General features: G+C 38.5%; 1 protein-coding gene across 1 annotated transcript in view; it reads right to left on the bottom strand.

The window, feature by feature from the left end:
* Positions 1 to 12,200, bottom strand: part of RFTN1 (raftlin, lipid raft linker 1) — a 93,688-nt gene that overhangs the window by 74,741 nt on the left and 6,747 nt on the right. Inside the window, exon 2 of the mRNA XM_031590185.2 lies at positions 9,028 to 9,183. Coding sequence (XP_031446045.2) covers positions 9,028 to 9,172 — 145 coding nt within the window. The 5' untranslated portion in view covers positions 9,173 to 9,183. The remainder of the gene's footprint in view (positions 1 to 9,027; positions 9,184 to 12,200) is intronic.

Here is a 12,200-nt window from a genome sequence, read left to right as displayed (position 1 = left end):
CCAAATCTTTCATCTGCATGAGATTTTAGAAAAACAGCAACACTTATTTACGAAGTAAATCACAAAGAACTCCATTAAAATTAAAATATTACACAGATTTTGTATATCATGTTATATCTTGCTGACGTCAAGGAATTTGCAGTAACCAAGTCATACAAAGACTAAACAAGTCACTACAGAGATCATGCCTAATCATTTCTCTCCCATAATAAAGCCATGAAACATTTACTATTTAAAGTTATAAGTCATTATGTGATCTCCTGTTCCAGTTAAACACAGGGGAAGTTTTGTTTCTGGGAAAAAAAGGATTAGACCTGACTTAAAGCATTTCATCACTTGACCAGAAACGCCTGTCTACCATCCTTGAAGACTGCCAAATCTGGCTCCTTGGCTCTCAAGCAGCATCAGGAGATGAAAAACACATGAAGACTGGAAAAATGTGCAAAGCCAGAGGCAAAAGAAAAGACAAGGCCACTCAGAACAATCATGTGCAATTCCTTAGTTGCTGCTAGGATGGAAAAGCTTTTTGGAAGTTCAGAGCTCTTTTTAAATAGATCTGCAACTATTTTTCCATTATGTGAGTAAATTACAATTAACATTCATTTACGTATGATGTATGGTATGTATCTATTGTAAGAATTCAGTAATTACATCCAGCTAGCACAGTAGATACAATCAACAACTGCACTATAAGAACGGAGTACTGTAGCTACCCATTTTTACATCTAAGAATGGATGCAGACTAGGAAAGTTAAAACAAACATGCACCCATATTTTTTCCACAGTGGAACACCCATTAACAGAAAACATCTTGCAGATATTCCTTCCCTCCTTCATCCATTTTGCATTTGCCTACACCAACTATTCAGCTAGACGTACAGAATCCAAGCGGAGAAAATGACCATTCCAAAGCTTGGTGGAGTGGTAAGGTGATGGGATGAGATTCTATAGAAGCATCTAAAGTAGATCTTTTTTTTTCTAACCACAATCTGAAAATACTGGTCCAAAATACACAATATGCACATTCTTCAACATATCTGAGATTTCTAATCCAATTACCATATTGTATCTCAGTTTCCCAGCTAGCCTATTTTAATACAAAATAGCAGTACCACAGTTCAGCTGAGACTTCAAAAGACAAAGCCATACCTGCAACACATTTTTCTATTCAAAACTATACGAAAAGTACAGATTTTTTGCAGGTATGTAGCTATTGAAGATAGGGGCTAGGAAAATTAATTCATAAGCAAAAAGTCACTGACATCATTTATCTAGACTTCAGTAAGGCCTTTGACATGGTCTCCCATAACTTCCTTCTCTCCAGATTGGAAAGGTACAGATTTGACAAGTAGACCGTTCAATGGATGTGGAACTGGTTACAAGACTACCTGACACCCAGAGTGTGATGGTCAAAGGCTCAGCATCCAAATGGATATGAGTGACAAGTGGTGTACCTCAGAGGTCAGTACTGGGATCAGTACCCTTTAACATCTTCATCAATTACATCAACAATGAAGTTGAGTGGCCAGCAAGGCGAGGGAGGTGATCCTGCCCCTCTGCTTTCCACTGGTAAGGCCTCACCTGGAGTACTGTGTCCAGATATGGAGTCCACAGCACAGGAGATAAATGGACCTGTTTGAGTGTCTCCAGAGGAAGACCACAGAAATGATGCAAGGGATGGAACACATCCCCCTCAAGGCCAGGCTGAGAGAACTGAGGCTGTTCAGTCTGGAGAAGAGAAGGCTCTGGGGAGACATAGGATCAGTAGGATCAGCCTTTCAGATTCTAAAGAGGGGCTAAAAGGGGACAGTCTTCAGCAGAGTCTCTTGTGATAGGACAAGGGGAAATGTTTTCAAACTAAAGGAGGGGAGATTTAGACTGGATATAAGGAAGACAATTTTTGCAATGAGGGTGGTGGTGCACTGTAATAGGTTGCCCAGAGTGGTGGTGAATGTCCTGTCCCTGGAAACATTCAACATCAGACTGGATGGGGCTCTAAGCACCCAATCTGGCTGGATTTATGTCCCTGTTCACTGCAGGGAGGTTGGACTAGATGACCTCTAAGGGTTCCTTCCAACTCAAATGTTTCCATGATTCCATAATATTGACCAGCTTCTTGCTCCAGATTCCATGAGATGGCTGGTTTTAAGGCCACGTTCCAGCAGCTAGAGAGCTGGATTGAACACTATCTATTCCCCGTTCGGTCACAGTCATCAAATAGGGACATGGTTTAGTGGGCATGGTTGTAACAGGTTGATAGTTGGACTAGATGATCTTAGTGGTCTTTTCCAATGTTAATGATTCTATATAGATTCTGTGTTCTATATGCCTTTTGATAAAGCTCTTTCTACTTTGTGTTGTGGGGCAGAACAGAATTAAGCACAGTCATAAAGCAAAACCTAATAAGACAGCATGTTTATATCTGTATGTATTACCCATCTTGATAAATGTGTACACAATACAAACAGATGCCTATGTTTTATATACACATAAGCATATCTGTATCTGTACATCAGTAACACTGCATACAGTCTACCATAAAGCTCAAAGTTCAATATAAATTATTGAAAGCAAACCTTTATTTAGAAACTGGAATGTATCTTACATATTTTACTCAAGGTATGGGTCTTTAGTTAAAAGTAAACAATAGTAAAGAAGTTCAAGTTATTTCTAACAATTTTGTAAGCAATTCCATTTCTAGTGTAATTTATTACATTTATTAAACTCCTAACGTATGGAATGTTCTCTTTATGTCAAATTGCAAGTTTCCCAAGACATACCAGTAAGTTTTATAAACTGCTACCAGCACAAGCATTTCATTTTGCTGCAGCTTACAGTGGCAAGTCCTGAAAGGTTACATACTACAGACTGCAATTCAGATGGAAGAAAATACCTGCACGCTTTAGAGAAGCCAAAAAAAATAATTTTTTCAAGTTTGCATTAATGGACGGGACTGAAGACCAGACCAAGCAAACTCCTTGTGCTGATTCTTTTTATCATGTACATATTTTCAAGTACGTGGAATCTAAGTTGAATGGAATCTGCACATGGACCAAGCTGAAATGAAAGGGAAGCACTAGCAGAATCTGAACTACACAGAAGTAGTTCATTGGCCTTTTTTGCTCATCATCTTACTGCTCTTAACACGCGATTCATCTCTCAAACAATGTTTTCGTCTATGGTACATGATCTATATGCAGTCTGGTTCAAGCTATCACATCATATTAAAAACCTAGCAACATTTTGCCTTGCTAATTTTATTTCATCACTCCTGAGGACAAAATGACGGTAACAAACCCGGGCAACTGGAAATACAAAACTGGAATGCTAATTTCATTTATGTTCCTTTGCTTACAAAATTGAAAACAGGAAATTAAATAAATTTGCCAATGGGGAAACAATTGCTTTTACTAGTCTTAAATCAAATCAAAACACCTGCAAACAGTGGGTCTTTCTTCAGAGATAGAGCTGTTTGCTCTAAGAAGGGTTTCAGGTTTTTTTTTTTTCTTTTTCTCCTGCTCTCAAATGAATGGTGAAGAGAAACAGAAAGCAGAAACAAGGCACAAATAGCTACTTAATTCAATATAGAAATTACCAATAGGAAGAGATGGTAAGCACTGATGTAAATAACAAACATTATGTTCTATAACAGATGGAATTGCCTGCATACAAATGTAGGAAAACATACAAATTCTGTGGGAAAAATGCCTTCCCTATCCCCAACTTGCACTTTCCACTGTGTGACTCACTTTAAGATATAATTACATATTTCCCCTTAGTTTTTTTAAATTAATTTAACTATGCAAGCTACACACAACTAAAATGTAACCTTAAATTAAGAGTACGCCCATACTTGAATGCCTCTTTAACTTTTGGTTCTAATACAATTATGTTTTTTATGAATGTTCACTAACACATTATATGCACCTTTATTAAAGAAAACAAAAACCAATCAAACAGAAGCCCAGCCATACCAATCATAATAAGACCCTAACAAATTTTTTTTTAGTAGCAAAATTGTCCCTAAACATTACTATATAATATCCAAAAGCTTGCCAGAATGGGACAGTTAGATACACTTTCAAATTCATATATATAAATACTATATATATATATACATATATATATATACACACACACATATACATACATACATATATATATATATATAAATGCATAAGTATATGCATACATACAAGAATATGTACACATATGTATCAAAATACCTCAAATCATAACTTTCTGCCTTGACAATACAGCCCTTGGGCAACAACACTTAAGCAAAAAGAATAGGTTGGAAATGTTGAAATATAACTAATAACCTTACTTTTTTTCAATAATTGTCACTTTGATTTTTTTTTTTCCCCACTTGAGAAATAAATTATCAACAATAAGGATCAAAACCATATGCCCTTGTATTCACATTATGTCTTCAGAACTTCTCTGGGACATGTGAAGTACTGTTATTATTCATTCCGTCAGTCAAAACATCTGGATTTTAGTGGTTTTATAGCACAAATGGCTTGTTCAGACTATAGCCTTTCCCCGGTTAAAAAAAAATTTATATCCCCATTTCATTCTCATTGCATAGCTTGTGTATGTTTCATGCCAACTTTCTTCAAAGCTAAAGACTGTCATAACTCATCAGGCCAATGAATTACTATAGGAACCTAAAGCAAAGCAAATAAAATAAATAAAAATAAAATAAAAAAGATCCAATCAGTTAAATTCAGTCAGTTAAAACAGACAAAAAACCTCTACAGTAATCTGAGGGGAAGGGAAGAGATAAATGCATCAGATTCCTTGTTTCTCTCAGAAGGTCACCATAACAGAATAGAGGTAGAAGAAATGAAACAAAAGACAAAGAAGAGGCAGTGACCAGTTTCTGTACGATCTGTCAGTCCAAATGAATTTCTCTAAACTAGGTAGATTAGGTCAGAACAGGGCAGGAGCACAGATTATTTAAACATTCCTCTTTTGAATCAAATAACACATCAAGCAGTCAATGTTATCCCATTTGTTAGCATTTGCCCTCTGCACCATTTACCTCCTACTTCCAGTAAAACAGAAATGTATGGCACGTTGGAGATGTAAGGTATAAGATGATCACTACTCACTTCTTATTCTTTTACCCAAAAAAAAATGCAAAATAATCAAATTTTTATTGTTGTTGTTCGTTTTAATTACAAGAGTGACACAATTTTTTGGTTTTTTTTTTTCCAAGAAAAGTCTGTGGTATACACACACAGATACTAATTTGTCACTTCTGGCTTTGTGGCAAAAGGTTTTACTGGAACATTAACCTAATATTACCATCTTCTACCTCTATCAAATTCTTTGTTGTTATAAAATTCAATTATTGTTGCTTAGCGTTGTATCATCTGAACACATGAGAGAAGGCATCCAGTTGAGCCACTCTAAAGCAAGATTTGGCCAGCAGGGAGCTTGAGAACATTCAACCTGCAGACAGAGCCAAGCAGAGCAGGTTGTGAACAAAGCACGCAGCCTCTGGGAGGGCTTGCCTGCAGCAGTGACATGCCACCACCAGGGCAGCAGGTCCTTCAACATGACCCAGGGAACAGCAGAAAAGGGAATACTGGTTAGCACACACTGCAAAGCAAACATGAGAAAAGCAGCACACCCTCCTCACAGTTGTAAGATGCCCTCACAAAGTGCTCCTCGCTCCTCCAGCACTCGTTTGCACTGGGTGGAAACCCTACAAGAATCACGCTTGATCAAACAGTTTGTCACATCTAAGGGTTTTATTCTGACGAACCATAAAAATTATCAGTATTGTGGCACACAGTGGAGACTGATGAGTTCTTCATAGCCTGCTTTCCTTAAAAGCTTGGGAAATCTTTCTCTGGACACTCTACTTTTTAGTACATCAATTCCTTAACACTGGGAGCTGTCAGACTTGCAGCCTTAATTCAGCATTTTGCATGCATGTATTATTTATACAGTACTTAAACAGGATATCAAACACTATTTTCCACTGGACATCTACTACAGTGTACAGCAAGCTCAAGTCTGAAAGTGAATAAAAACATATAATGTATTAAAAAAGAGCGTCTTTCCTCAAATTCCTTCAGCTGTGTGTCAGAAGGTAACACGTAACCAAAGACAGAAGAGAAGGTAAGTTTCTGGCTAGCAGCAGAGAAATGACCAGCAGGATAGTACTTTATCCCTGCTTTCAGCAGAGTGATGCTAACAAAATGAGTGTGTGACAGTACCAGCTGATTTAAAGGTCCCATCTCTTCCTGGCTGTACACACCCCACACTTAAACCAATTCCAGAATTTGTCAGACCCTTGCACAGAACACTGATCTAAGAGAGGATATCCAAACACATCTGTATAGCCTTCTGCCAGATTCATAAATAAAGGAGTACACAGAGATTACAGAAGAGGAGAGAGGAGCAGCATCTCCTCACTTACAAAAACAGAAAACTCACATCCACTTCACTGCCTACTGAACTGCAGTTAAAACAGACATAAAATTCTAGAAATGATCTCTGATTTTCTGGTTACTGGATTTGAGAACGCATGCAGTTCCAAACTGTGATCAACATCCACACTTATGACTGGAGTCCATGAGAGCTGTTTTTAGAATATGCAAAGACACACTACAGACTTGGAAAACTTCAGCTGTGTATCAGCTTCCATTTGCAAAGCGGAGATCATCACATCAGATTAAATTATTGAAAGAGATACAGGTATCAGAGCAGTAAACATAAAAGTCTCAGATAAATGAGTAACTCCCTTCAGAGCCAGATCCACTACTGTGCTAAGTAAGGCTCAGAGTGATGATGTAGTAAAATATTACACAGCTACTCATAATTCAGCAGGGCTTATTCTAAAAACCAAATGAAGCAGAAAGCCTATGGAAAAGATGATGTCAGGATATATATGCACTGAAAGGGCTAAGGTGGATTCGCAGAAGACAGTCTTCACAATCCAGATTTTTTTTTTTGCCCAGCTGAGAGCAATTTGTTTTTAGAAACACCTGAATGCATGCAGGCACAGGTGAAACATTCATCATTATCTTTGGTTATTTCTGAGCAAAAATATGAAGGAACCAGCCATTTTCTCACTACTAAGAAAAACATCCTAACCTTGTGCAGTAGGACATGAGCCTTTGTACAGCTGACACGAACAGGGGAAGCTGCACAGCTGTGGGCTGTCACCCTGCCCATCCCCAGAGCACACAGCCATGGGCAATACTGAGGAAACAGAGCAGAACCACAGCTCTATCACCTCTTCTGCCCACCTGCTGGCATCTTCAGAGACTGGGGCAAAGGGGATACAACATGCCAAAATCAGATCGCAGTCAGAGCCAAATAGCTTATACTCTCTAGAATGCCAAAGAATTTGACAGAAGTACTTCCAGTCACAGTTTCTCTAAAACCACGTCTCCTAAAATCTAGGCTGAGCGAGAAAAACCTACAAATGTGCTTTACAACAAACTTATCCACTTAACTGGACTTACAAAGTCTGGGTTTAATTCTTTGCTCTGTGCCTCAGGGAAGACACGTCTGCTGCATGTGCTGGTTCCTCAGCACCCAATGACACAGACACACACTTCATGAGGAACCACGAGGATGTGCACACCAAAGCTTGTGAAGTATTCACACAGTTGTGATGAACATCACAGAAAAGCCCATACAAAATCCCCAGTATTATTTTTCACTAATTCTGCCTCAGTAAAAAATGTCAAACTGCCACACAACAGAAACTCAAACTGCTCAGAGTATGAAATAAAAATGAACAAATGCAGAAACAATTGAAACACAAATATGAAAAAAAATATATTAAACATTAATTCCTCTACCATTTGTTTCATGCCCTCAGTAACAGCAGTGCATTCCAGTTAGTGTAACAGCAAATGGAAGAATCTGAAAGAATGAAAGACAGGCACAAAGAAAAGCCTGCAAAAACAAATTTCTCTGTTCTCACACTGCCTACAAAATCACACTCCTGTCCAACCACCTACTCCACACCTCCAGCTTTTCCAATCACAAGCCCACTTGCAACAAGTTTTGGAAAAGAACAAACATTACCCTGGGCTAAAGGTGCTGAACTGCACAGTGTGAGGTGGCACACAAAACAATGTGCTAGCAGCTCTTTGTCTCACACAGACAGACCTACCGTCACCTCTTCCCTGGACCTGACTTGCAAAACATGAAGTAGCAGCACAGTGCAGGGCAAAGCACAGAGGCTCTACATGGCATCCAGCCAGCTGGCTGTAACAGATTTTGGTACTGTGTTGGTTTATATATAGCAAGAAGCAGGTCCCAGCCTTCTGCTCAAGCTTCAGATTTCCAAATGGTGTGAGGAGTAATTGCTTGCAGAACAGGCTAATTTTGAAGTGAAAGAGGGCACAGGCGATAGTGTGAGCAATACTGGCAGAGATGCTTGATGTCAATCAGCAAGGAAAGAAATGAAATATCTACAGACTGTCATATGAATCGAAGCAAACTACTTCAGATCTCAAAAAAGGTAAAAATGGCATGAGACTGGACCATCATTCCTTTCATGTTCTAGATCTTCAGTGCCCCTCGTCATTCTGTTTCCACCCATGTGAATGTACATACAGGTGTTCGTAACCACATAAGAGTTATTTAAGGTAAGTTTGCAAAACTGAAAACAGTAACTTCAACCTCTCAAAATACTCCTGAGAGAGCACAGGGAACAGGAAAAAAAGAGCAATAAAATGTGTAACATACCAGACTTGAATCACTTTACCATATGAAACTTGCATAAGATGCAAAGGAAAAAACAACCAACAAAATGAGGGTGAAAAGAATCTAAAATCTGAGAACCTACAAAAAAAATGTATGGTCAAAATATTCACAGAAAATTCTCAGGAAGATTTCTGCACGCAAACATGACTGGAGAGAAGGCATTTACTTAAACTAAAAGACATCTTAAAAACTTAACTATTACATGTACTATTCTCAAACCATTATTGAGCAATTAACTTGTTTGAATAGCAAAAAAAAGTCTACAGAGAAGTATAGTGTCCTTACCATCATTTAGTGTCGTGAAGTCCAAGAATCGATATTCATAACTGACATCTATCTTGGTTTCTACCTGGGGCCTCTTCAATGTTGAATAGATGTTACCAGGCCGTTTTTCATCATGCTTCTCTAGTTTGTTCAATCCACAACCCATTTCAGCAGCTCCTGATACAAACAGACAAGAAAAGGGAAAAAGGAAAATGACAAATATTCATTTGGGTTTTTTATCTTTCTGGTTTCATTCGCTGCAATATAACGCATTGGTGATTTCTGTTTTTAAATGCAAGCTACACACAAAATATATGAAAAGGTATAATAAATATTCAGATAATAATTAAAATATATACCACTTATATCAAGCCCTGGACATAATATTATTTTAATGTAGAACTGATGGCTTAATGCATGAAATTTCCATCTTCCAAATGTATGCAATCATATACTTTGGTAGATACATTACCTGCTACAGAAAGTGGCTGAAAATGTAAATTAGTTGCTAGTATACAGATTAACAACTTAATCACAGTTTTTATTTAAGAAATTAATATGCAAGCATATAGTATTGTCTTTCACACAAACCTCTGTAATATCCAAATGATCACTGAGATTTGTAATTCAAAAGAAAAAGCAGGTTTGCAGAGAAACCAGCATTGAGGAAACTACCTCATTTCCTTCCACCCTGTTTGTTCAGGTTAGGCACAGGAAATAATGGCTTTAGAGAAGCCTTCTTTAAAACAGAAGAGGTCCATGATGACTGAACCAAACTAGATAAATTTTTTAATAGGCAGCCAGTCCATAACATTGTACAGGACAGCTCTTGACAACCATTTCGGCTACATCTTGAAGGTTTCTCAATATCCTGCTTTACTGTGGCTCATCTGAGCGCAAACAAATGGAAGAACAGCTGGGTGAAAATGTGTAGATGACTGTAGGAAACAAATCACATCCCATGCTACAGGATGAAGCTAAATACTCATTCCTCTTCAACAACACCGCTGTGACCAAGGCAAAGGACCTGAAGCAGTTGGTAGTACCAGGAGATAAGACATACCAGCCAAGCACCTGGGTTTTCATCACAACCCACTGAACATCCTGTCCCCGCCTACAGAGAACTCTGCTTCAGGGAAAGGAACAACCACCACCTCAAAAGCCTCTATCACAAACCAGGGCTGCCTTTACCTTGGCAAACAATTCATAAACCTGAAGCGGAGAATGAAAAACCAGCTCAGGCTCCCCATCTCCAAAAGTGTACTTCTACACATAGGTTACAGCTTCATCCCCCAAGCAGACAGCAATTTTCATCAAATTTCCAGCACAAACGTATCCAGAAATTATGCGAGTCTCTCTGTTCCTTTCCCCATTCCACCAGCTCATCTGCATCATTCCTCATGTCTCTATTTGAATGCAGGTGACCATATGTTCAAAGTGAGAGCCTAACAATGCCCCTTAAAACACCATTAATGCTTCGCTCTCTCTACTGCAAATCCCATTAGCATTTCTCACAGCTGAATCCCAAGCACAGCTCACTGTCATCTTCCTATTAGCCAAGGAACCCATTTATCCTCATTTGTATCCAACACAGCTAAGTGAAGAGCACCCAGCCCTAACAGATCTCCACTCACTCCTCGTTACTCTCTGCTCCCACCACTTGGCCATCGTTTTGTCCAACTCCTCCCACACCCAGAGCTGGGATTCCTTTTGCTATTGGCAAAGCCGCCTGGCTTTGCACCATTGGCAGATTCCATACACAGCCTGCGTAACAAAGTCACCAATAAAGATGTCAAAATCGGTCTGACCAATGCATCAACCCTTAAAAAATACCACATAAAACAAGCACTCAATCAAGAGGAAGCATGAAGAACATTTGCAACCATGACCTTTAGCACCAAGAAAAATGGATATGTCTTATCTGTTCCCAAACTTTAAATACTTTGGGATTTATCCAACAGAAAACAGCATTCCCCCGTTATTTTGGCAGAAATACTGGATGTGAAAGTTGAAAACTTGGTTTGTAAATTTAACATTAAAAAACTTCAGGGCCTTCCACTGCTCTCCATATCATACTTGCCTCTATTATTTTTGACTGCTTTTTTTTTTTTTCTTCAGTAACAATTGATATTTTATGTTAGAAGATAGTTATTTTTCATATACACAGCAGCTTCTTTATTTGCTTATGCAATACAACCACGACAAGTCTAAAACATTATTTTCATATATAAATATATGCTGTATGTTAATGTGCCTAGCAGGATACTACAAGTATTTTCATAGGCTGTAATGGACCACAGCTTTGTACCTGTTCATAAAAATGACTTCACAAGGAAGTATGAGGAAGGGAAAAAAATTATAAAAGCCAAAGCACAATATGTATGAGTATAAATAAATAATTATTTAGTATTGTGCATAGTGGAGAACTAAGCTAGCAGTAAGCATCAGCAACTCTATCAGAGAAGCTGGGGGATATATGGCTAGAGCACAGCCCTGCTGAAAAGGACCAAGGAGCTTATTGGAGGATGGTCTCTTCCAACTCAAATGATTCTGTGATACTGCGATTTCAAAGATCAGTGATGGCCCTATAGCTCTTCCACACAATAAGCAGACAGTACAGAATTTCATAAGGACAAAAATCTGTTTCAGAGGTCACTAAGCAGCAATGCCTGCAAACACCAGTTGCACAAACCCACAGGATTCCTCAGACAGCAACCGCTGCAGAAGGAGACCTTGGGGATGCAGTGTTTTGTATCACGAAGAGTTTTGCATTCTTTCCTAAATTGGGGTTAAAGTGCTAGGAAATATAAGGCTGCTTGGCTGGTGTCAGCTGCAGGCACTCTGCTGCACTTCTCTACCAAATCTGTTTCAGAATACGGCCACTTAGAAAAGCTGTCCACCTGCACCATCCCTTGGAGGGGCTCACCAGCAGCAGCAACTGTCGCCCTCCCCCTACCCAGCTAAAACATCAATTAGCATCCCTGAGGATAAATACTTCCCCACTGTTCTTTAAGTACAAAATTATATTTATGTTACTAAATCAAACAAAATATGAGGGAGGATGTTTTCATTTAAATCAAAATGGTATTTCAGTAGAAAAAATAAGTTTCACAACATCACCATCTTTTCCACAGTAGTTATGATTCAAGTGATTTAGTAGTAGAAAATAAATCTTAAAGAAATAAAGTTCATAC

Source organism: Phasianus colchicus, chromosome 6 (assembly GCF_987193195.1).
Source record: "Phasianus colchicus chromosome 6, bPhaCol1.hap1.1, whole genome shotgun sequence".
Classification (NCBI taxonomy): Eukaryota; Metazoa; Chordata; class Aves; order Galliformes; family Phasianidae; genus Phasianus; species Phasianus colchicus.
The sequence above is the reverse complement of the archived record's forward strand: the minus strand, read 5'-3'. Positions and strand labels throughout refer to the sequence as shown.